This window comes from Pelobates fuscus, chromosome 11, assembly GCF_036172605.1.
Source record: "Pelobates fuscus isolate aPelFus1 chromosome 11, aPelFus1.pri, whole genome shotgun sequence".
In the NCBI taxonomy this organism is placed as follows: Eukaryota; Metazoa; Chordata; class Amphibia; order Anura; family Pelobatidae; genus Pelobates; species Pelobates fuscus.
The window spans coordinates 34890473-34917818 of record NC_086327.1 but is presented as its reverse complement, the minus strand read 5'-3'; the positions used below and the strand labels follow the sequence as shown (position 1 = coordinate 34917818).

Sequence of the window (27346 nt, the reverse complement as noted above, 5' to 3'; positions counted from 1 at the left end):
TTTATCCCCTTTTACTGACTGTGCTATTTTCTCTTCTGTGTGTGCGCTTTGGAGGCTCTTATAACTTGCTTAGCCTCTTACTGCCTAATCTTATAGATCTGTCTGTCTTCCTAACTGTTTTTTTTATAATTACTAAATGCTAATGTTTTGTTTTTTACTATATTGGCCACATCTGTGGAGTACCACAGTGGTTTATTAATTTTTTTTGCTTTTACTGACAAGCCTAATGCAATTTTCTGTTGCCTTCAGTTTATTTAACATTATCGATTGGATGTTTCCTCAGATCCTGATACACAATTTGGCCTTTCGGTCTTAAATTCTTGTAATTTTCAAAACAAATATAGATTTCTAGGCATGTATACCTCCCTGTGTTTATTGCTTGGGTTTTCCCCATATGTTAAATGCTGCCATGATTATCCAGGAATAAGGAAAATGTGTTCATACTTACCGTAATTCTCTTTTCCTGGCTATTATTCATGGCAGCATTTGGCTTTCCCACCTTTAATTTAATTCAGATCAGCTTGCTACTAGACTTGGGAACCAAGGCATCTGGGATCTCCATATACCTAAAGGTTAATTGATTATTACATGATTTAATTGGCATTCCTGTCCTATTGGCTGGGGGGAGGAGCTAACCCATAAGTTAAATGCTGCCATGAATAATAGCCAGGAAAATAAAAATACGGTAAGTATGAATACATTTTCCTTATTTTTGCCCAATACAGCATATATGAAGAAATAGCAATGTATCCTTCCTTGTAAAATATTTTATAAATAAATAAATTTTCACTTCCTCTATATATATATCAAATGCAACCTCTGAGGTCACTAGCTGCTGCCAAGATTCAGTGTGTCTGTCAGATGTGGAGAAAAAATATATATTTATAATTTTATGTGGCCTTTCAAATTTCAGAAGTGTTTACGTTTTTATTTGGCAAACAACACCTTCACGGCACATCATAGGTAACAAATTGTATTATTGAGTTTTGTTGTTTGATCCATTTATTATTTTGCCATTGAAGCATAGGATTGAAAACAATATATAAGTCAATAAATGTGTTTTATGGTTTATTCCAGAGCCTTTTGACAAAATGCCAACACTTACTGTTTCGGAAAGCTTTCCTGCTAATGGCAGCAATGTGAATCTTACTTGTAACGCCCCCGATCAGACTGTGGAGAATTACACTTTCTATCGTAACCAAGTGAATGCCTGCTCTCAGGACCATGTGACCTGTACTGGGTCTAACCTGGCCTTCCATCCAATCATAGAGAGTGATGAAGGAAACTATACCTGTACTATCCAAAACCCAATAAACAATAAAACCAGTGAGCCCTATCTTCTGACTGTGGCAGGTAAGAATCTGTACTGTACTGTCTGAAGTCTGAAGTTATATGTCTGTACTGACTACATTGTATGTCTTATAAAGACCAATCTGTGCAAACACATTTGTTTGTGGAATCACCTACTAGTGATGACAAAATACATTTTGATACCAGACATGTACATGGCCCTAGGGCTATGTGATTTTTTTTTGCCAAAGGAATATTACAAGTAAAAAATATTTAACTGCAACAGCAAAGCTAGTTATTAGTTATTTTATTAGAACTAACTAAAATAACCTCAGGTTTGTGAAATTCAGCCTTTAAGATAAACTGAGGTTCAGTTCAAGCAGGGTATTCACTAAAGTAGGGGTGGGGAACCTTCGGCCCTCCAGATGTTTTGGACTACATCTCCCATAATACTCTTACAGCCATAATGCTGGCAAAGCATCAAGGGAGATGTAGTCCAAAACATCTGGAGTGCCAAATTTTCCCCATCCCTGGACTAAAGTGTGAATTGTATAATTATTGTTGATGGGGGGATGATGCTGGGGGAAAAAAATGACTGTCAGAAGTTTAAAAAACACATTCCCTACTGTTTTAATTCCTGTAAATAATGGTTTACAAATCAAGCATTTCTAGGTTATGAACTATAGTGTGACTTCTCAGGAAATTAAAAGAATTCAAAGTGAATCTCAGTTTTTAGGCAAAAATAGGCGTATTGAAAACATAGCTGACTTGTAAAATTTTAAGATGGTCTTCAGTTTGAATTCCTTTTGATTAATTTATTATTTTACACTATAGTTAACAAACCTATAAATGTCCATCTTGTGAACCTTTTATTTGCAGGAATTAAAGGACGGAGGTTTTTTTGTTTTTAACCTATTGACTCACTTTTTATAGCAACCTTTTCAGCTTACAAGAAGCATATATTTTTGAATTAAATAGAGCCCTGAGTTTGTTGAATACATTACAATATTTTTCAAGAACCACTAAATCATTTCTATGTTATTATTGTCTCACATTTATTAGATCACATAAGTAAAACAAATGAAAACTGTACAATTTTCACAGAAATTAAATCACGTTATGAATCAGTTCAGGTTGGTATAATAATTGAATTGTATATATCTCTTAACTTTCAGTTCCTGTCCATGAAGTGATGATAGGAAGCAACGCTAGCTCTTTGCTCTGGGTTGGAAAGGATTCTGTATCTTTAACCTGTTCAGCTCTTGGTACTGATGTTCAGTTTTCCTGGAATCTAAATGGAGCTGCAGTACCTTCAGACCCACGCTACAGTGTTACCCATGATAGCCTCATTATTAGCCCAGTGGAAAGAAATGACAATGGATCATTTACGTGTATTGCCAGAAACCGGGTGAATAATATTACCAGCGGAGCCTTGACACTTAGCCTGGCCTGTGAGTAATGTGGATCTCTAAGCATAAACATATCCTTAACAATAACCTTTTACAAATGTTGTTTATGAATATATTTGGTAACAATAAAATGTCAATATACGGTAAGTGCATTCTTAAAGAAGACAAGAAAAGTAAAAATATATTTTCAAGAGAAAAAGTCAAGATAAATAATATAGTTGCACGACTTAAACATAAAAATAAGCAGGTAATGTAAAGATAAAAATATAATAATTCAAAATAAAATAAGTAAAGTGACAGCAAACCAGTTAAGAACTAAAATGTTCTAAAATGATTAAACTAATAAACAGTTAATGGTTCTAGATATAAAACTTAATGTTAAGCTAAGTCGGGAATTATTTATATGTAAATAATATGTATTATGCAGACCCTTTTTGTACTTAGTAAAAAATGTTCAAGTGTTGCTCTCATCACCATAACAACATTGCATCATTGCAAAGTATCTTCATTTGGTCTCTCTGACCAGATTGATTTATAAATGTAGCAATTTGCAAAACTCCCTGCTACTATAAGCATACTCCATAGCGTACCTTTCCGTCCTCCTTTTCTATTTTTTCTATTAAGAACCATCCTATTGTGCATGTGGTGTCTGCATGCATAACTAGGGAAGACATCTTTCCCCTCTGATAAACACAGCCCAAGCTACATCCACATAAAGCTACACTTGGAGTGTCAGGAGATCACAGCACACAGACTGTGTACATGTTAATAGTTGCAGTGAGGCAACCAGGAGCATCCCTGAGGGTTTTTCGAGGAGCTACATCCCTGAATCTCTTAGCTGGGGTGGGGGACAGTTCAGTAATTCTAATCTATGTGCTGCTATCTCAATTGGGTCTCCTCATTGCATCTGGGTTGTGGAGCAGAAGCAGCACACTAGCAAATGTTGCAGATGCAAGCACTATGACACTCTCATTGCTGCATCTTTTGATACCGGAGAAACTGACGGAAGCCAAGCACAGAGAAGTGGACACAGGTTTCTTCAGGAAGGAAGAGATTCTTTATTCGATTCACTGACCGGGGCTCAGAGGGACTAATGTCACCAAAATACAACAAGATCTGAGCCCAGAACTGACTGTGTAAATGCATGATATAGACATATAGCTCCTCCTATAGTTAACTCTACCCACATATACTCTTTACCCAATCAGCTGAACAAAGCCTAACTTCCCTTACCTGTTAGACCACATGGCTCACCTAGAACAATGGAGGAGGGGAAGTGTTTTCAGTTTCTGCATTCCTGCACTTGCTCAGTACAGTGTTGATTGTATCTTAGCTACGTGTAACTGACTAACTGATACACCAACATTTACACATATGCCACGTGGAAATCTCGGCCTACTAAATTTAATTTCTACCGAGCTTCCACCACATTCCCCCCTTTGATGCTTCTGATATATATAATAATTCCAGATGCATCACTTAACCATAGTTTGCTTACACCTCAGGTTGCCATGAATCAGAACAGACCTCGTAAGCATCTTAGCATCATTACAAATTCCTTCAGCACTCCTCATCCTGAATATATTCTCTCTGGGCTAAGGGTCTTGATCCCTCCAAGCTGCTCGTACCTACTTCCAAACCAACTACTAGAATTGTACTCGTTCCAGGCTTAAGTCGGTACATGCGTCAGTTTAGCCATATGGCTTGTGAGATCAGCTACTGCCTGCCCTTCATCATCTATGTGCAGACAACAGCTGCTGAGATTGAACTTTCCACATACACCTCCTTCTATTTGCACTGGAAGTGAATGGAGGACTTTATCAACAGCCCAACTGGTTTACCTGGTAAGAAGGCTATGTGCTTTACAGAGGAATCCATAATTGCCTAATGGTAGAATGAGGCTTTAATCCCTGTATTAGAATACAATAACACTTCATGGGCATACAGTTTGGCTGTTAACCAGTTCCCTCACATATTACATCCCTCCTATTGGCAATGAAGCGCGCTAAGGTAGCCAGTGCCACTCATTATCTTCCCAGCTACCTACATTCAAGGATGCTAGCTTCTTTTTATGATTCACATCATAAACTTTAACTCTCAAGGTCTCTCCTGTTTCAATTGGCAACAAGAAGAAGGATGGTTTGAGCATACCTAATACACATGCCCCTTCCCAGTCCTGTGGTAACTCCGAATAGGCTTTCTTACCACAGATCCAGTACAAATTTGCTGGGGCTTTCCAACTAGATGTAGCAGATAGGTCAAACCACACATCCTTTAAATTGGTATAAATTGCAAACGGATTAGGTGGTTCTGAGACATTTGAAGCTGACCACCAAGTTGTATCTTTTGTACTATCATTATAAGCTTTTTGCCCTAGACAAGTCAATTCTCCTACAGATGTATTAAACATTATTCTTTTCCTTGCTATGCAAACATAACCTATAATGGAGGTCTTTAATCGCTACTCAGATTTACCTCTAACACTCACTTGCTAATCAGTTTGAGAAGATATTAACTGTTCAACTGTCTCAGAACCGGAATACATTACCTCCTTTGCTTCCCATGGCCATTGGTCTCCCATGTTAGTACCTCCACACACATAGCAGTTGGTTACATTAAGACTACCAGCAATGCTTTCGGCTAGATCTATAAATAAGTTTTTCGCATTATGGGGGATCTTATTTTCCACACTCATCTCCTCATAGAAGGAATGAAAGACCTGATGAGTCTGGGTTGCTACAGTATCGGTCTCTATTCATATAAATAATATTGTCCCAGGATCCAAACCTGTTCCATATATCTGGAACCCAAATAAGTTCCCAAACCTATCTATGAATCGTTCTGGGTCGTTGATAAGTATATGGACTGGGTTACACTCCCTAGACTTACAATATGGCTTGGTAGGCAACTTAGTGACGATCATATCCTTATCTACTGTCTGTCCCCAGGTTGCCCACCCTACACAGGACCAATAAGGACAATAATTATATCTTTATTTGGGCACTTTGGATCCATGTATTTGTACTTACTACTGGGGCAAATATATTTATCATTAGACCCATACGTTCTTTCCCATTTAAGATCACCACATACATTCCACGGTTTCCTACCACCTGATATCGCTTTACATGCATCAAATAGCAGAACACCTGAAGAATGTACGGTTTCTAGTATGGTCTTATTTATTAGGGTCCCCTGTGAGTCTCCATTCCGAATAGTCAACCAAATTGTACGGGGTTGATACTCTGGACTAAAACACCTAGGTTCTCCTGTTCTTAGATGGCATACACTATAATCTATACTCAAGTATCTACACTTAGATACATGTCCTTTACACTCATATTGTGAATGCCAAATAAGGGTCTGGGAAATATGATTGCCTGTTTTCGTACTCTTAATGCAAACCTCACAGCCTGGTGTGTCGGTACCTCTACCTTCCTGAATAATTAAAAAACACAAATATACACATTATCAAACACATCACTCCTGACATCTTTGTCCTGACTCCTCGACCGTGCGATGGCACCTCAGCTTCCAGGTGTGAGGGCTGCAGGAAATGGAGTCCTTCCTGATCCTCACTTTTCTTCACAGAGGTTTTTCCTCTGGCTTAACGTTGGTAGGAGGTAAGGCTTTATTGTGGCCGTCAAAACACCTACTTGTAGATCTTTGTTGATGTTCCCTTTTAACAATATTCTCTTCGCAAAAAACACTTTTAATCCAACTGGGTCACACGCTTCAACCGGATCTTGCAAGGATTCTCTGGATCTATGGTAGCTTGTCAGGAATCTGCCGCTGGTTTTTACCCTAGAGTGATGAATCCACGGAGTCACTTCTACAACCTTTACAACTGTTGGGGTAGATAAAAGAACAACATAGGGACCTCTCCACTTGGAACCTAATGGAACAGTGTTCCATTCTTTTATCCACACTTGATCCCCTGGATGGTAAGAATGAACAGGTGGATATATGTTCACAGGTAACCTATCTTGCACCTATTTCTGTACCTTCATCATAGCTTTACTCAACTCAGCCACCTACAGCCGAGTAATTCCATCATCAAACTGACATAAATCTCCTCCTAACTTACTGAGTATGGAAGGTGGATGCCCATACATAATGTTTCAGCAGTACCCCAGAAACAAAAGAAAGCATCTTTGAGGTCTAGGAAGGTATAGTAGGTTGCCCCCCCTGGTATTAAAGCAAGCAGATTATAGGGGATGGGTACCACTGGGTGTATATTGACTACTGCATTATTAACTGCTTTTAGATCTTGTACAGGATGATACTCATCTGATCCCAGCTTCTGAACAGGTAATAATGGAGTGTTCCAAGGGGAGGTACAGAATTTTAGGATGTCATACTTTACACACTTATCCACATAGGTTTGTATATTTTTCTTAGCCCTCTATAATATATGGTACTAACTAAGGCTAACAGGATACACTCCAAGCTTTAATTCAATGTGTATTGGTGGAAGTCCTGGAGGATTATTCTCTGTCCATATTCTTGAAATGTCAAATAAGGATTCATCACTCTTAGGGTCTGTATTTGTTATTATAGAGTAGAAGTGCCATTCTTCTTCCCTTTGCACCGATACTGATATTATGCCCTTGTGATCTATTAAACTTCAGAGACGTTGATCCGTTGGGTTTAAAAGTTATCTGTGCTTGAAGCTTTGATAATAGATCTCGTCCTAGAAGCTAAACTGGACACTCCAGCATATATAGGAACTGGTGCTTAACAAAATGGCCTCCTAGAATACAAGTATGACTCCTGAGAATTGGTCTAGCAGCGCTTTTCCCAGTAGCTCCTATCATAGTTATAGTCTTCCTGAAGGAGGAGCAACTATGTTAGTTACCACAGAGTACTCAGCACAAGTGTCAATCATAAAAGAGCTCCTCTTTCCCTCTATTGATACATCGACCATAGGCTGCACTCGGCTAAAGGGGGATGGAGCCCAGTCGGTATCAATAGTCTTCCATGACAGGGTCAGCCAGACCGACAAAATCTCTATCTTCTCTATCCCTTAATCTCTGGGTAGGGGAATAGTATCTACTTCCCTGAACACCTCCTCTGTTACTACTGTCATTCCCTCCAAGACTTTCTCTATAGCCACCTCTGTAACCATCTCGTGACCTTCTCTCTTGTCTTATCTATAACTTGCTTTATATTCCCTCTGTGGGCAGTCACTTTTCCAATATCCTTCCTCTCTTCAATACGCACAGTGATTCCTACTTCCTCCCTTACTCAGCCTATTCTCAACTCCTCTATTCACCTCCCTTCCCTGTCTCTCTACACTTATGATAGCTACAGCTAGCATATCTGCCTTCATCCTCATTTTACGTTCTTCCTCCTCCTTTGTTTCAATCTCCCTGTTCATATACACCTGACCTGCAATTTCCATTAACTGTGATATGGACATTCCTACAAATCCCTTTAACTTTAGCAATTTTCTTTTGATATCACCTTGGGTCTGGCTGACAAATGCTGAGTTGTTCATTCGAGAGTTCTCAGGGGCCTCTGGATTAAAAGGAGTATATAATCTATATGACTCCAGCAATCTCTCATAGTTGGGTCTGCCAACTGTAATTGACCATTAATATCAATGTGTGGTGGACCAGGGGTAAGCTGCAGTGGCATTTGTAAATGTCAAAGTTGGAGGGCACCGGTCATTTGTCAGGTTAGGGTGGGACTTAGATAGGGTTGTTTAGTCATAGGTTCCGGTCGTGGAGTGGTGAGGTAGGTGGAAATGGATAAATTAATTTTACTGGTCAGTAACTCGGTTAACAAAATGTTTCGGACAGGGCTAGGAGGAGCCTGACCAGTAACCAAAAATGGTAAAAGTGTATTCCAGCGTCCTATACCATTGACCATTTCATCCAGTTGTATTTCAAAACTAATTTACTGTTACTAAAGGCACACAAGGCTCAGTAATTATAGTGTTATGTCAGTGGTTATGGTGTTTTCAGTGGTTATGGTATTATCAGTGGTTATGGTGTTTTCAGTGATTATGGTATTGTCAGTGGTTATGGTGTTTTCAGTGGTTATGGTATTGTCAGTGGTTATGGTGTTATCAGTGGACTCAGTTACTGTTATTAAGAATTCTCCTCACAATTTTGACTGCTAATAATAAAACTGAACAATAATAAAAAAAAACACTAAAATACCCTTCCACCAAAAAGGGCCTCAGGGTACAAAGAACCAGTTGGGGGGGGGGGGGGGGGTAGGTAGACATACAGGTGGACATACCAGCTGCACCAGTACTTGCTGAAGAATTTAGTTGAGGGATGGTCAGATGGGTCAGATTCCATTGGGGATGGACAAACCAGTTTTGGTAACCATCTAGTAACACAAACGGTTTAACAGTCAAAATATGGAAACTGGTCATAGAATTCAAGCATAATAGATACAGCCACATGTACACGCTGCACTAGATTTAAATCAAGACAGATTTCCACAGAGGCCATTCTCTACTACATAAGGTAGTCAGGTTATTTGGAGCCAATTTAACCCCAAAATCACACACATTATATCCCTTTTTAAAGGTATTTAGCATACATTCTAAGGAATTATTAATTTTTGAATCCGACGCCCCCATACTTAACAACGGAGTGTCTAATTCGAAGAAACTCAACAAACACACCTCCAACAGTCACACTCGTTTCCTTGGCAACAGCACCATGTGGCACAGTTACTAGGTCAAACTCATACAACAAAACATACAGGGAATTCCCGTACACACACAGCTGTTACACCAGTCAGTAAATAACTAATACTTTGCCCTTTGGCGAAACTATACAGTCACCCACGCTATAATTCCCTATATCTGAATTACCCGTCTATAACATACCCCAGTAACATCGTCTTTACAAACAGTAGTTATAGTACGGTTAGCATTGGTTAGAGTACAATTTAAAGTCACAGTTCAATTAGTAGTGGTTATGGTGTTAAACATACAACATAGACGCCAGTTATTAGTAGTTATTTACAATATCAGTAGTTATTATACATGGTTATGGTACCGTGCGCTATAATACAGTTACACACTATTCACACTCTCGCTAGACGGCAGAGCTCACGCTATCTGGCAAGATATACACTCTACTACAACAATCTTTAACACATTTACAATTCCCAACTAATCTATTGGCCAGTACCTTGATGGACTACCTAAAACAATTTACATCCGTTTTGGTTAGCCACGCTGCCCAAGCACCACATATAGCGAACTAGAGGGCGGAATTTACCCAGAACCCTCTTAGTCTATATACTCTATCAAAAATCTAGTGGGTTCCAAATTTACACGCCTTCCCACTTAGCCAAGATAGGTTGAGATCTAGCGAACCGAATTTACACAGACGCCGCTTAGTCTCCCGGTCCCTCCGACCTAGCAAACGTAATATACACCCTAGAACGCTAGTCTAGACAAGACACCGGTGTCCGGCTTGGGCTATTTACACAGAACCCAGCCTGACTCCAAACCAAAATTAAACGGGCTGACTACAGGGCGTTTAATTGAGCGGTGCGCCTTCGCTCCTTCCCTCTACCGAGGGGGCAGATTCCATACACAAATAACCCCTTATGGGCCTACCGCACAATCGGTATCCAATACCCCTAGTGGGTCCACCGTCTAAAACAGTAGTCGTCTTACCTCCTCGTTCCTGAACCTGGGTTCACACTCATCGACGGGGGCACCCCAGCACTTACTACGTAGAGGCCGATGATCTCCTGGACAACAGACCAGTGGCGCCGAGACGAAAGGAGGTCCACGCAGAAGTTCAGGGGTGCAGCCGTAGGGAGCGTGGGCAAAGATAGACCGTCTCACGCCTCTGCTTCTTAGCCACCGTTAACAATGAGCTTCCCGGCCAATTGCACCAAATGATACCGGAGAAACTGACGGAAGCCAAGCACAGAGAAGTGGACACAGGTTTCTTCAGGAAGGAAGAGATTCTTTATTCGATTCACTGACCGGGGCTCAGAGGGACTAATGTCACCAAAATACAACAAGATCTGAGCCCAGAACTGACTGTGTAAATGCATGATATATATACATATAGCTCCTCCTATAGTTAACTCTACCCACATATACTCTTTACCCAATCAGCTGAACAAAGCCTAACTTCCCTTACCTGTTAGACCACATGGCTCACCCAGAACAATGGAGGAGGGGAAGTGTTTTCAGTTTCTGCATTCCTGCACTTGCTCAGTACAGTGTTGATTGTATCTTAGCTACGTGCAACTGACTAACTGATACACCAACATTTACACATATGCCACGTGGAAATCTCGGCCTACTAAATTTAGTTTCTACCGAGCTTCCACCACACTTTATCAGCATGCTGCATCCGCTCCTGGCCGAGGATCACTAAAGAAAGCAGGTACGGTCCCACATGACAGCAGTATTGGAGAGGCCTGGGGCTACAAGTTCAGGACTACTGGCTTCTCACCCTCAGTCTATATGTGATATAGGGGGAGAGGCTTGTAGCTGCTGCCACACTTTAAAGGATTACTGGCTGTTGCTGCCTTCAGTTCCCACCCCATACACAGAGCACTGATATGGAAGCTGGAAATAATCTGTCATTCCTGACAGCCTCCCAGGAGTGAAGCAGAGCAGCGGCAAGAGAGGACTCACAGCTGGAAAAAAAAAGTTGTTTTTTTTTCCATTTCACCTGACATTTACATGGTTAAAAGACCACTCCAAATGTCAATACGGATATTGTTTAATAATGTTGGACAGTTACTTTAAGGGGTGGAATTTTTCAGGGACCAGGTGTGGGTTTTGAGGAGGGCATACTTTTTAATTTTAATTTTTTGGCTCACTGATATTTAACTTCACTGGTATGTGTTCACCACGGCACACCCTTAATCATCACTATTAGCTAATTGAACAAGTCTGCTCATCATATGTCATGAGTGGAACTGTGCAGTGGCGGAACTACAACCATGGGTCACTGAGTATGTATCTGTCAGTGTGTATGTATATGTGTATTTCTGTCAGTATGCGTGTGTGTCTGTCAGTATGGGCTTGTTTCTGTATGTATGTCAGTATGGGTGTGTATGTGTCAGTATGTGTGTGTCTATGTGTCTGTGTTTTTCTTTTTTATATATATATATTATTTTTATTGGATTTTCTATTAGTATGTATTTCTCCATATTTCAAAAGCAAAGTATAACATTGCATTATAACATTGTAACAGAAAAAAAGACATAGTATCACAAAAAAAAATGCTTGTTCTGGGTATCACCGTGTCCTAAGCCTATTATGTCTAGGCAGTTTAATCGTTGGGAAAAGGAGGAGAGAGCAACTCATGGACCTCACTCTCTTTCCTAGCATTATTCCCTGTCCCCTTTCTGAATTGCTTCCCTCCCTCTGACTGAATGTGATGGTTTTTAGTCTTAAGCCTGTCTTCCTCTCAAGAATTCTTTCCAGGGTTGCCATATGTCTTTGTATCTGTGATATTTGTCTAGCGATCCCCATCTGAGTTCCTCCATCTCGCGAAACTGTTCTATTCTTAGATACCAATCTTTTTTAGAGGGCGGAGTCGCCGATTTCCAGTGATTCACTTTTGAGCTTTTTGCCGCTGTCAGCATGAAGTAGACGAGGGAGTGTTTGAATTTACGGTGTGGTATTTTGAAGTGATATAGGAGGAGTGCCTCTGGGTTGAAGGGTATGGACGTGTCTATCACTAGATTGACAGTATTCCAGACTTCTTTCCAGAAGCCCGATATTGCACTGCATGACCACCATATGTGTTGGAAGGTGCCTTTATCTGAGTTGCATCTCCAACATATGGGTGATGATTTGAAGTCAAATCTGTGTATATCTACCGGGGTGGTATACCACTTGGAAATTAATTTATAGTTAATCTCCTGTAGTTGTATACTAGAGTGTGCGTGAAAGATCGTTTGGAAGATATTCTTCCAATCTCCCTCCTCCAAGTCTTTGTCTAAGTGTTCTCTCCATAGTCTGGTAAAGTATGGTAATTGTGTATATGTCTGGGTTTGTAAAAGTTTATAGCAAAGGGATGTCGGCTTAGAGGGCATTCTTTTCTCCTGAACATAGTAGTTCAAGTTTGGTCCTGTCTCTTGGGGTCCAATTTGATAAGCCCTGCGTGGTCAATAAATGTTGCAGTTGTTCATATTGAAATCTCTGCATGAGTGTTGGGTCCTTCCCTTCTGTCATTAGTGTAATCGATGTCAGTCCCCCCTCTTTCACCACCTTGTCCAGTGCTATATTTGCTTTCTTTTGTTCACCTCCCTGTGGTGTCAGTTGTAAACCCCTTTTCCCCGCTATGAAAAGGGGGTTGTTTGTTATAGGGTATTTTGGAGACGGTGTTGGAGCCATGTCTGGGAAATTGTGTACTTTTTTCCAAATTTGTATGGTTGGTGTCACCGTCGGGTGTGGTGGTGTCGTCCAGTCATTAACTGATGTCAGCAGCCATGGTATTGTCTTCAATGATTCACCTATTTGAGTTTGTTCTATTTTGACCAACAATTTAGAAGCGTTTTGGTAGGACCAGTCTATGATACGACCTACGTGTATCGCCTGGTAATACAGCCAGATGTCCGGCAGACCCACCCCCCCATCTCCCTGGGTCTAGTGAGTATATTATATCTTATTCTTGGGCGTCTTTTGGCCCATATAAATTGTGTAAATAATGACAATCTTCTTAAAAAAGGTTTGTGGGATGGCGATGGGGAGAGTGTTCAATAGATATAGCAGTCTGGGGAGTATATTCATTTTTAGAATATTTACCCTCCCAAACCATCGGAAGTGTGGTTTATTCCAGGTTTCCAGGTCCGCACTGACAGCTCCTAAGATTTGTGGGAAATTAGCTCCATGTAATAGCTTATTGTGGAAAGTTATATTGACTCCTAAATATTTGATGGACTTTGTCGCCCATTGAAATGCATATTGTGTTTGTAGTCATGCTTTGTCCTTATCTGGTAATGTAAGGTTCAGTATTTCCCATTTGTCGACATTTATTTTGAAGTTGGATAGAGCACTGTATTCGTCCAAAAGGTCTAACAGTGTGGGGAGGGACTTGAGGGGGTTAGTAAGTGTAAATAATAAGTCGTCTGCGAATACAGATACTTTGTACTGGTGTTCACCCACCGTTATTCCCTCTACACCCGGACTGTTCCTTACCGCATTCAGCAGAGGTTCCAATCCCAGAATGAATAGCAACGGAGACAAGGGGTACCCCTGTCTCGTGCCGTTTGTTATTTGGAAGGAGTCGGACATAATTCCATTGATTTTTAGCCTTGCCGAAGGGTGAGAGTAGATTGCTTGGATCCACTGCATCCACCTTTTGCCAAAGCCTAGTGTCTCCAGCGTCGACAGGAGGAAACTCCAGTCCACCCTGTTGAACGCTTTTTCCGCGTCAATAGCTAACATAATGGAGGGGGCTTTATTTCCATGAGCTCCATGTATCAGGTCAATGATCTTTGTAGTATTATCTTTGGCTTCCCTGGAGGGGACAAATCCCGCCTGGTCAGGATGGATTAAGTTTGGGTGCATAGGTTTTAATCGTAGTGCCAGCATTTTTGTAAAGATTTTTATATCTATGTTAATTAACGAGATTGGTCTGTAATTGCTGCACATATCAGGGTTCTTCCCGGTCTTGTGGAGAAGGGTGATATTGACTTCCAGGCTTGGTTTGGGAATGGGTTTGTCTGGGCCTATGGAATTAATTGCATCTAGTAGGTGTTGGCCTAGTTCCTTCAATAGTAAAAAAAACATCTATAAAAATACAAAAATACTAAAAAATATATATATCCCCCCCCAAAAAAGGGGGGGGGGGATTATAGAAAATGACATAGTTCAAAATCTTTATTGAGACCGGATGGGATAAGGGTGTCTAAAAGGAAGATCCAACGTATCTCCTCCTGTCCGATCTTACGAATAAAATCACCCCCCCTCCAATCCCTGGGCACCCGTTTGATCCCAATGAATTCCAGGCCAGTGGGGTCCTGATTATGTCTGTGTTTAAAATGCTCAGAGACGCTATGACAGTTCAGACATTTTCTAATATTATAAATGTGCTCCCTGATTCTAATGTGGAGAGAACGTGTGGTCCTCCCCACATACTGTAAATTACAGGGGCATTTTAGAAGATCAATTATATTATTAGTGTGGCATGTCATATGCTCCCTTATACTAAATTATTTTTTTGTCCTTTCCGATTTAAATGTCATTTCAACTTTGTTACTCTTCCTATTTAGCGTCTTACAAGCATAACACATCCTACATTTAAAAAAAAAACTTTGTTTGTCCCAAGAAGGTGCCAAGTGACTTCTTAGGTTTGTCTTTATAAAAGCTGTGGACTAGAGAATTCCTAAGGTTGGGGGCACCCCGAAAAGTGACCCTGGGTTCGGATGGTAGTACATCCCCCAAATCCTTATCTGTCTTTAATATTGGCCAGTATTTTCTAATTATATGTTTTATAGTTCTATGTTGATTGTTAACCCCTTAAGGACCAAACTTCTGGAATAAAAGGGAATCATGACGTGTCAGACATGTCATGTGTCCTTAAGGGGTTAAAATCAAAAACTAAAACATCCTTAACCGTCTAAAATCCCATCCTCTTCCTTTCCTTGTATTAATTCCGCCTGTGTTATCCCTTTCACTTCCTCTAGGGCTCTGTCTAAGATTTCCTCTGGATATTCCTTCTCTCAAAATTTATCTATGAGGTCTTGGGCTTGTTCCTGAAGCCTACTTTCCTCAGTACAGTTACGTCTTAGTCTGAGGAGTTGGCCTTTAGGTATATTATTCAGCCAAGGGGAATAGTGTCCACTACTATAGGTCACATACCCATTGACGTCCACCTTCTTAAAGAAGGTTTCTGTCTTAAGGACTCCTCCCTCTACTTGTATCTTCAGGTCTAGAAAATGGATGGACTCTGTACTAAAATTGTTGGTAAGTTGAATACCCCATGTATTATGATTCATAAAATTTTAAAAATCTTTAAAATCTTTCTCTGGTCCGTCCCAGATAAAAATCATATCATCTATATATCTGCGATAGGCAAGTACCCGTGCGCTCCAGTCCTGCTGCCCATATATAAAACTACTTTCCCAATGGGACATAAATAAATTAGCATAACTGGGCGCATAGGTACTGCCCATCCCAGTCCCTCCAAGTTGTAGATAAAATTTTGAGTTGAACCAAAAATAATTATTCTCCAGAGTCCATCTGATACAGTCAGTCAGGAAATCAATTTGTTTATGGCCCATTGGGAAACTAGTTTTATATATGGGCAGCATGACTGGAGCGCACAGGTACTATAAATAGTAAACTGATGTTTTAAATAACAGTTTTGATGTGCGAATAGTTCCTGGCGAACATAGCTTGTTCGCGTTCGCCACGGATGGCGAACATATGCGATGTTCGGTCCGCCCCCTATTCGTCATCATTGAGTAAACTTTGACCCTGTACCTCACAGTCAGCAGACACATCCCAGCCAATCAGCAGCAGACCCTCCCTCCCAGACCCTCCCACCTCCTGTACAGCATCCATTTTAGAATCATTCGGAAGCTGCATTCTTTTTTTTTTTTTTTAGACAGAAGTGTGTTATATTTGAGCATGCTAGGCTGAACATTGTTGTGAAAGCAGTACATAGCAGTACATTGTTGTGAAAGATGGCTGTCATGTTTAGGGTGTAGCCTGCACGTTATCAACTGTGTATTTATATCAGCAGCTCCACCACTAGTTATAAATCAAGTGTGAGTCGCCCCATGAGATGAGACTAGTGAATAACATAATACATGAATGGTTAAGGTAAAGGCATGTAAGGAACTACGACAATAAACTCTTTAGGAGGTGAAATAATGACATGTTTAAACACTTGCTACTTTATGATTAGTTAATGTGCAGAAAGCAGTTCATGTGATCAAAGGCATGGTGTGGAGGATCGGCTATAGTGGGACATGCTTGGCAGGCTGCTGTTTACTGCTTGTGCTCATCCGATCCCTTCTGGGTGCCAGGTGCAGACCCTGGGAGTCCCTCATACCTGGAACAACAAAGGCAAGTCTCTGGCTGAGTGCCGCGTTCGCGGCTTGAGGTGGTGGAAACTTGTTTTGTCGGGTGGTCGGATCTGTTCCGGTGGTGCTTCACGTCCGGTGCGGGATTGTGGTGGCTTAAGGTGGAGGCGAGTGCTTGACGTGGGGCAGGCTCTGCATTTCTGTTTGTGCCTCCGGTCCCGTATTCGACGCCTTTTGCGTTGGTGGATTTTAATGGGGACTGCTTCGCTTAGCTGTGGTGGAGCTTGTTGGGGCTGTGGTGGAGCTTGTTGGGGCTTCCTGCTTGTTATTTGCTTCCAAAATTGATTAAAGAGTCTGTCCAGCTTAGACTCAATATCCTGCCATTTTTGCTGGTACCAGGAGGACACGCGGCTGCCGCCATATTGGGAGAGTCGCAGATGAGCATGTCAGCCTGTGCTGCATTCTTAGTGAGAGGAGGGACAGTGTAGCTGCTGCTGATTTAATAGGGAAATCGATAGCTAGGCTAGTGTATTCAGTGTCCACTACAGTCCTGAAGAACTCATCTGATCTCTGCTGTAAGGACGGCACCCCAAAAAGCCCTTTTTAGAGCTAGAACATCTGCTTTTTTTTGTGTAATCTAATTGCAGTTGCCTGCCTGCCAACGTGTGTGGAAGGCTCACAGTGTATACTCTGCCCACTTGCCCAGAGCCACCACTCATATCTGGTGTCACAATAGCTTGCATTTAAAAAAAACAAAAAACTTTTTTGACTGTAATATAATAGCAGTCAGTTTCCTTCACACGTGTGCATTTCAGGGCCTGCCAGGGCACAGTGTCACACCAGTGCAACTCATATCTGGTGTAACAGTAGTGTACATTTAAAAAAAAATAAAAAAATTTGACTGTAATAGATTGAATAGCAGTTAGTTGTCTGCAAGCGTATGTGTCAGGCCTACAGCGTCTACTCTGCCAACTTCTGCCAGTGCACAGTGCCACTCATATCTGTTGTCACAGTAGCTTGCATGCATAGTACCACTAATCGAAAAAAAAATGACAGGCAGAGGCAGGCCACCCCGCAGGGGCCGTTGTGGTCGTGGTTCTGTGATTCCCTTTGGCCCTAGAATAATGCCCAGTGTTCAGAGGCCACGTACCCTGAACTCGAAAAGTTCTGAGGACATAGTTGAATGGCTAACACAGGACACCCAATCTTCTACAACTTCCGCTCGGAACCTTGACGCACCATCCTCCTCCAGCTTAGCTTCGGGCACCTCTCAAGTTACCACTCGCCCGCCTGCCGCCACCACCAACACTAGCACCACAGCCGCTTCACTTGATCTGTCAGAGGAGTTATTTACACATCAGTTGGAAGAAATGAGTGATGCACAACCATTATTGCCAGAGGATGTTGATAACAGGGATATTTCTCAGTCAGGCAGCATTACACACATGGACGTACGGTGTGATGATGATGATGATGATGATGTTGTCATCAGTGAGGACAAGGAACGGGACATGGCTAGCTTGGTATCCAACCTTGTGCAAATGGGGAGTTTGCGGTTGTGCAAATGGACTGTTTGCGGTGGTTTGCGGTGCGTTAAATGGGGAGTTTGGTCTGTCACTGTGAAGCTGGCGTAACCCTTACTGTCACGTTCACAGTAAATGATGTGGAACACAACTGCAGATTTCTTAGGACTTTAAACTTTTATTAAGACACTTAGATGGAACTGAGACTTCAGTTCCAGAATTACAGTTACTGTTTCTTTAAATAATAAACGGTTTGTTTCATTTAGCATTGAAAAGGTTCAGAATTCATTAGAGTCCGTTATTCTTGTTAACAGTTCAAATTATAAGAGATTAAATACATTGGAATTATCAGTAGCAAGAATGGTGCAGCAAAACTTAAATAGTACTTGTTTTGAGGGATGCTGTAGCAGGTTTGCTGAACAACTTAACAGCAGACTTTAGTATGAAGAAATAAGATTATCTGTAGCAAGACAGGTACAGCTGAACTTGAATAATACTTGGTTTGAGGAAAGCTGTAGCAGGATTGCTGGACAACTTGATAGCAGACTTTAGTATGAAGAAATAAGATTATCTGTAGCAAGACAGGTACAGCTGAACTTGAATAATACTTGATTTGAGGAAAGCTGTAGCAGGATTGCTGGACAACTTGATAGCAGACTTTAGTATGAAGAAATAAGATTATCTGTAGCAAGACAGGTACAGCTGAACTTGAATAATACTTGATTTGAGGAAAGCTGTAGCAGGATTGCTGGACAACTTGATAGCAGACTTTAGTATGAAGAAATAAGATTATCTGTAGCAAGACAGGTACAGCTGAACTTGAATAATACTTGATTTGAGGAAAGCTGTAGCAGGATTGCTGGACAACTTGATAGCAGACTTTAGTATGAAGAAATAAGATTATCTGTAGCAAGACAGGTACAGCTGAACTTGAATAATACTTGATTTGAGGAAAGCTGTAGCAGGATTGCTGGACAACTTGATAGCAGACTTTAGTATGAAGAAATAAGATTATCTGTAGCAAGACAGGTACAGCTGAACTTGAATAATACTTGATTTGAGGAAAGCTGTAGCAGGCTTGCTGGAGAACTTGATAGCAGACTTTAGTAAGTTGAAATAAATCTTTAGCATTGTTAGCTCTTAACTCAGAGACTGTAAGTTACTTAACTTCTAGAAGTAGAGGGATTGTGTCCCCAGCTCTCCTCAGAGGCGGTTGCTTCAGTGAATGGTTGCCGAGAGTGCTGGTAGTTGTCTGTGATGAGGAGAGATGATGGGGACTTGAATATTCCTCCAGTCCGGTCTAGTAGCGAGTGGTCGTCTCAGCGAGGTATGTGAGCCGGTGAGTTTGGCGCGGTACGCGTTTCAATAATCCAGCGTCTATCAGCTGGTGCGGTCGCATTAAATAGCAGACCGCGGCAATGGGGGTGTGGCTAAGCTCCGTCAAACCCGGAAGTATGAGGAGACATCGGGAGGCTTAAGGCCTGACACTTACACTACCTGATCGATACAACATCATACCTGATGTTTTAAAGCACGTTATTCCAAACAATTTAGGAATGTTAGGTGATTTATGCCCTTTATGGATTAAAACCAGATTCTGCATCAACTATGTAATTTTCCATGGGAGTTTTGCCATGGATCCCCCTCCGGCATGCCACAGTCCAGGTGTTAGTCCCCTTGAAACAACTTTTCCATCACTATTGTGGCCAGAAAGAGTCCCTGTGGGTTTTAAAATTCGCCTGCTAATTGAAGTCTATGGCGGCTCGCCCGTTCGCGAACATTTGCGGAATTTCGCGTTCGCTGTTTGCGAACGGAAAATTTTATGTTCGCGTCATCTCTAATTATATCCATTACTTACTATGACCACAATGTAATATTTTTGGATAAGTGTTTCAAATTATTTAATAGGTTTCAATATATGATTTAATTACAAATGTATCGAAACCCAGGGGACACTGTTGCATATTTTATGGCAAAAGATAGCTCCAGAAGTTGCTGTATTAATGAAAATAGAAAAAGGTTATTGTTTTAACCAATCCAAATACAAAAGAACCAATCCAAAACTTTTAGCGCTTTTCAGTGCATATAATACATACGTTTGGATAAATTATGAACCTATTTCACCTGTTTGTTTTGTAGATCATATTGAATTACCTACTATTTTAAATCTTTCAAAGACTGCTTTTAGTATTTTTCAGTTACAAATTGGAGTAAGTTCCCTTTGTTGATTATTTTCCCTCAAACAGGGCATCCAGAGGGATTAATAAAGTGTTCTGCAAATGCCAATAATGAAAACGTCCAGCTTCTCTGTTCCTGGCCGGGCGGCAACCCTCCTGCAAACATCAACATGACATTTAATTCTAGTATTCAGAATGGGATAAATGAGGTCGCCAAAAATGTGTCGTTAATCCCGCCTAGTTCTGATCAGAGGCTCTTCTGCTATGGTGCCCAGGGAGGGCTAGAGGTGGTCTGTGCTCTTACATTAGGTGAGTAATAAAGCTCTATTTACACTTCTCATCCAGTAGACATGTTTAACAAATACAGTCATGGGAAAAAAGAAAGTATACCCTTTTTGCATTTGATGGTTTTACATATCAAGACATAGTATCAATCATCTGTTCCTTAGAAGATCTTAAAATTAGGTAAAAACAACCTCAGATGAACAACAACACATGTTGTTGAATTCAAAGAGGCTGTACTTTCTTTTTGCAATGACTGTATATAATTGTATAACTAGTTCAACTGGGTAGAGAGCAAAAGTAACAATAACATATATTTAATTTGCAAAATCTTTGAAAACGCAGTGTAAAGTTATTTAAGAGAGATATATTGTATCCTGTGGGTTCTCAGTTGCATTGGGAGCTGATTAAAAGAGGACGAGGATAATTGTCCATGTGCCAGTAGTATGGAAGGGCTGGCAAGAGTTTGATGGGCTGTAGCCTCAGACCATTCTTCTGGAATTTAATAGAGCAAGAGATGTAGTAGTTGTTGGGAGAACTTCTAGTTAACTAAGTTAGGTTTGTTTAAAAGAGCTTCAGTGACTTGTTCTCACGGATAGGGCCCTCTTTTGTATGTTTCTGTGTATATTGTACACCACCTCAATTGCACAGCACTCCTAAATACGTTGGCACTTTATAATTGCAAGTTGCAATACAAATAATGGTAATAAGACAGCAGACAGGAATTTACAAGCCTGCCACTATTTATATATCTGAATGTGCTGGAGGCCTGTGCTCTCAATTCTTACCAAGCCTGGAATGACATAGATGGATTTGTTCTGTAAGAAACAAAGGCTAGGCATCACTCAGGAAAAAATGACTCAATCATCAGGATAATTAAATCAGAATTGACCTTTTTTCATATAATAAGGCAGAAACAGACTGGGTAGAGTACTACATGAATGCACTGGTGTGTTACCTGCCTGTCAAGTATTTGCATCATCATTGTTAAATTAGGCACAGTCTTTGTAAGTATTGGCATCATTGTTTAAAATTGGGCATTGTCTCTGTAAGTGTCAATGTTCGTAATTATTAGTTTGTCATTTTCTGTGTTCCTGTTTTACTGATTTTGACCTGGCTTGTTCTTGCCCATACCTGCTTGTTGCCTAGCCTCATTTTGGCTTGTACGACTAACTGACTTCCTGATTTCCTGCTACACACCCGGGCTTGTTTGACAACCTGATTTGGCTGACCTTAGCTTTTGTTTTGTTTTTTTGTTAGGGGTTACTTACCTGTACTTTTTTATCTGTCCTTCCACCTATAATTGATTCATCAGAGACTGAGAGTCTGTGATGATCTGCCATTAAGACACAAAATGTGTAAGTTCATCAATCCAGTGCTCACCCCTATCTGTTTCTGCTATCTCATGAACTAAAGGTAAATTATGTTCTAATTATGCTGGTGATCCTTAAGTAAACTCCAACCTTTATTTGTTTCTTGCATGTCAAAGGGACAATTAGAAAAAAAAAGAGAAAAAATAATAGTCGTTGAAGTCTGCAAAATTATCCAAAATGTCCAAACAAGAAAGCACTCCAGGGACTTGAGGGTATTGTAAAAATAAAACATAACTTTTATTTAGCAAATGGTTTGCAAACACAAAATTTTATAGCATGACAGGAGGCTTCATATTTGCTTAAGTCTCTCTTTACTAGAACTCCACCGCAGCACATTAACATAGAGAGATAAACACCAAAGACAAAAACATAAGGTATCTATATAAGGCTCCTCCTAAGCCACCATTGCCTCTTTCTTTGCTGCTCCGCAGAACAGTACAGGTCAGAGTACCACTGCCTCCTGTATTCTATGGGGGCTGTGTGTTTATTCCCTATTTATTTGGGCTACTTATTGCTGTGCTTTTCTTACAGTTCTTCTATTTTTTCCTATTGCTTGTGCGGTTTTTCCTATTTGGCAGTTTTCTTTCTTTCTGACGTTTCCCCCCCCCCCCCCTTTACTTCAGGTGTCTGCCTTTTATGTTTCCTCCTATGATTTCTTTATGCCCTGTATGTTTCTTTCTCTTATCTGGTTTGCTTTGTGGCTGGTCGTCAACGTTCAACTCCCTGTCGGAGGGACGAGGTCTCAGCGGTACAATATACCGACCGCTTGGGAGGCGCTCGGTCTCGCACACTGGAGGTGACGAAGGAGATTTCCGGCTTATGCTTCCAACGCAACACCGCATTACAGGCAGAGTATCTACCGTGTGAGTCGAACCTGACGGCGGATTCGTTCTCCAGACTTTGGAAGGATGCCAACGACTGGGAACTCTTTCGACCCGTCTTCATCGTTCTCGTACGTCGCTCGGGTTTGTTCATGGTTTGTTCATGGCAGGTCTATTCGCCTCCAGGACGACCATCGGATTCAGACGTGCTTTGGTTGGCTCCCAGATCCAGCGTGCGCGGTGGTGGTCGCGCTTCGACAGATACCGTTGTTTTTTCTCAGGTAGCATAGGTGTTCCCTCCGTTCGCCTCTATTCCCCGGGTGTTACTTCTAGTTTGTGGTCGACGTGTGTCCTTAGTGTTGCTGACTCCACTATGGCGAGATCGGTCGGGTTCACAGAGTTTCTGGATTTTTCCTGTCGGGATCCTCTTCTCTTACCGTCCTCTCGTATACTCCTCTTGGACTCTTTTGGGAGTGCCTGGTAGGTCGAGGAGTCGTCACTATCGGCCAAGGACCCTCTCTGGGATCCCTGAGCTCCCGGGACGAGGAGAGGTTTACCTCTCAGCTTGGATTTCATAGTTTCGTTGGTGCTTAGGACAGGATGCTGAACCCTTTTTTTCCGGCCCGTGACCAACTTGCTGAGTGTCTTGTCCCTCCTCGATGATTTGGGACGGTTGTGCCGTCTGGTTCTTGTGTTAGTCATTTATTTAGGCGGCGCGTGTTCCGTTTGGAGGTTTTTTCCCCATCGGTCAGGACCTGCTAGTCTGCAGATTTCTACGTGGGATGAGGCTGGCACGTCCCCCGGCGCCTAGATACTCTTCCCTCTGGGAGGTAAGTATGGTTTTAGCGTTTTTCTTCGAGATCCGGACGGAGTTCCTTGATTTTTCCCTTCGCCGGCTTTCTCCTGTGTTTGTCCTCTTGTTGTGTCTGGTTTCGTTCAGACGTGTTTCTGATGTCCGGTCCTTCGCCCTGTCCAATCTCGATGGATGAGATGGTTATTGACACTGGCAGGGGTGAATGCGACTCTTGGAGTGCATTCGGTTAGCGGCGCTACTGCTTCCGTGTTTTTCCTTGATGGGCGTTTCTCCTCGGGACGTTTTTTGTATGTGGCGGTCCGGTTCCGTGAGGAGTTTTTTGCGCCAGTTTGTTTTGGACCGTCGGACTATGTTTCTTTTGCTTTGCTGTCGGAGCGTTAAAACAGCAAATATGAAGCCTCCTGTCATGCTATAAAATTGTAGATTATACTAGCTTTAGTGTAACTATAATCTTAATTTTATTAATGACAGGAGGCGAATATTTCCCACCCAGTTTGGTTTCTCCCCTCCCTTGTTTTGCATGGATTGCATTGATTGTATTTCTGTTTATTTGTATGATTATCTGGGCTAGGTTTGGTAGTCTGGGGTGATGTTGTGGGAAGTGCATGTTATATTGTATTGACGGTCATTGGTGATGGATTTCATGCCTTTATTCTATCAGTACTGGATCGTGGGATTTATGTTTTATCAGTACATTTCATTCACTAATCAGTGTTTTCGACTCTGTTTATTTCGTTTCAGTTTAATGGTTCGACTTCAGTTCATAGAATCGGCTGTTTGGCAGGATGAAGATCAAGCTCATCCATTATCCGATGTTTTTTCCAGATGGCATTCATTGTTATGTTGAAAATTTTTCTTTATTTAGTTATTGTTATTGTTGTGTACGTTACTTTGTCGCAGCGTGAAAGAGGAAATGGTGGCTTAGGAGGAGCCTTATATAGATACCTTATGTTTTTGTCTTTGGTGTTTATCTCTCTATGTTAATGTGCTGCTGTGGAGTTCTAGTAAAGAGAGACTTAAGCAAATATTCGCCTCCTGTCATTAATAAAATTAAGATTATAGTTACACTAAAGCTAGTATAATCTACAATTATATCGACATTTCAGTTCTCACACAAACTTTCTTCAAGAAATAATAATTATTATCATTTATATAGCGCCAACAAATTCCACAGTGCTTTACAGTGGGTGGATTAACAAACATTGTAACCAGACAAGTTGGACACACAGGAACAGAGGGGTTGTGTGCCCTTTTCAATGAGCTTACATGCTAGTGGGAGTAGGGTAAAGTGACAAAAAAGGTAAGGATTGCATTAGAGAAGTAATGACAGTTGCAGGAGAGGAATTACTTGGGAGCTATTAACAGGTCTAACAGAGAAGGGAAGGGAGTTCCACAGGAATGGAGCAGCCCTAGAAAAGTCTTGAAGGCGAGCATCAGTAGTGGGAGTATGAACAGAAGATAGACGTAAGTCTTCAGCAAAACTTAGGGGCCTAGTTGGGACATACTTGTGTATTTGGTAGGGTAGATAGGTGGGAGCAGCATTATGTAGAGATTTTAAAGCAAGAACCAGAATTTAAAAATTAGCCCTATATCTTACAGGAAGCCAATGTAGGGACTGACAGAGGGGTGAGGGGTAAGGCGTGTAAGGTACGGGCAGATAGGAAGATGTATTTTGGACAAGTTGAGTTTAAGGAAGTGGGCAGTCATCCAGTTAGAAATAGCAGAGAGGCAGTCAGACACTAGTCAAGAGGGGCGGGGAGAGATCAGGAGAGGACAAATAGATTTGCGTGTCAGCTGCATAGAAATGATATTGGAAGCCAAAGGAGCTGATGAGTTTACCAAGGGAGGCAGCATAGATCGAGAACAGTAGAGGACCAAGGACTGAACCCTGTGGGACACCAACAGAAAGGAGTTAGTGGAGAAGAGGCAGAGCCAGAGAAAAAAACACTGAAGGGCGCTGGGAGAGGAGGAGGAGCATAAGGAGAGAGCAATATCTTGTAGACCGTGATTACGGAGAATAAGAAGTTGTTGGAGATCAACTGTTTCAAAAGCAGTGGAAAGGTCAAGGAGAATTAGGATAGAATAGTGACCACAAGGGTTTGCAGCAAGTAGATCATTGGATTCTTTGGTCAGAGCCGTTTCCACAGAGTGCTGAGCATGATGTAGATTAATTTAGAAATAAACAAATATGTTTAAATGTCTATCTGTTCCTGTCCAAATTTGAGATTAATAAATTGCGTATACGCAGAAGTAAATTCAGACTGACACACGGAGTTCAGGTTAAAATAACTTCAAGGAAATTTATTAGCATCTGAAGAAAAGGCGGGCTCGCAGGCCCTTATAAGGGTGAATTTGCATCATCATTGATTATCAAGATATCAGTAAATAAACATCATTAATTGGATTAATTGTTAAGTGGCTGTGTCAATGTCCACCCATCAATATGATTAATTGGCTCAAAAACTAAGTGGTTAGCTAGGTGTCCTCCCACCGAGAGGTGGTATTGTTCTGGACACGGGTGTGGACGGATGGCTCAAGTGTCATCTTTCCCAGCACGAGGCTTAGTCGGTGGAAAGGGGGGCTTGGGCGGCATTTTGCGTAGTTAGTGATGTCAGTCTCGTGGTCAGGTGCAAGGTTCTTTTATGAATAGAACATTTCATTAGGCCGGCGTTCTCATGGCCTTCAGATTATACTATGTTGCAAATTACAGGAGATTCAGCAATTCCGGGGTTAGTCATGTCTTTATAGAAAATACAGTCTCTATTCATTATACTAAATGCTGTTAGGAAATTCTGTCATGTAATGTGGACAAAATGGAGGGTCTGTCATAATGTGAGGTTATGTGAGATTAAAATGGAGTTAGTACAATAATTCAATACAGGTTCAATAAAGATTTTTAATAATTCTACATCAGTCCCCCCTATGAAATGTTAGATTCTAATAGATAAACTTTATTAGTTAGTATCAGAAGACGTGTTAGCCCAAAGGCACAGAAACCCCGTGGCCGCTAGCTAGGTGTTATTGCAAAGTGCAATTCTGTCCCTTCATCTGACCCTAGTAGGCTAACTCATCCGTCTGCAGGGCACTCGAACGCTTCACTACCATGGGTGGCCCACGATGGCTAACCCACCACTTCTCCACACGGTAGTCTTTCCCATACAGACAGATGCTGTCCCTAAGCTGGTCCCTACCTAGAATTCTCGCACTTTATCAATAAAAGGGATAGTTTGCAGCGGTATACAGGGTGAGTTGAGATCTTGGAAATCTTGGTCATCAACTGTGAGATGTGCGAAAGTGGGTGCCGCTTGGTCTACAGTCTTCAGGAGGAATTTTCTCAGACAAGGGAGGATACAACAAACGAGAAGAGCAAAGATAAAAATAAAAAATAGTATTGCTATACCAATATGCATTAAAGCCTTTTGCCATCCTGTCATCCAACCAAACCATCTTTCCCAGGGATCTTTTATCCCAGAATTCCTTTTTAACTCTTCAGAGTGCTCATTCAATTTCTCTATGGCTAAAGTAACTTTACCATTAGGGCCTGTGTTTTCAGGGATGTAAGTACAACATGTCATGGTGTCGGGCAAAATTTTACATACACCTCCTTTTTCGGCTAGAATCATGTCTAAGGCCATTCTATTAATTAACAAAGCGTTGTTGGTTGTAATAAATGT

General features: G+C 41.3%; 1 protein-coding gene across 1 annotated transcript in view; it reads left to right on the top strand.

The window, feature by feature from the left end:
* Positions 1–2563: 2563 nt before the first annotated feature.
* LOC134578002 (carcinoembryonic antigen-related cell adhesion molecule 1-like) overlaps positions 2564–27346 on the top strand; it is a 68255-nt gene continuing 43472 nt past the window's right edge. Inside the window, exons 1-2 of the mRNA XM_063436962.1 lie at positions 2564–2741; positions 20452–20691. Coding sequence (XP_063293032.1) covers positions 20553–20691 — 139 coding nt within the window. The 5' untranslated portion in view covers positions 2564–2741; positions 20452–20552. The remainder of the gene's footprint in view (positions 2742–20451; positions 20692–27346) is intronic.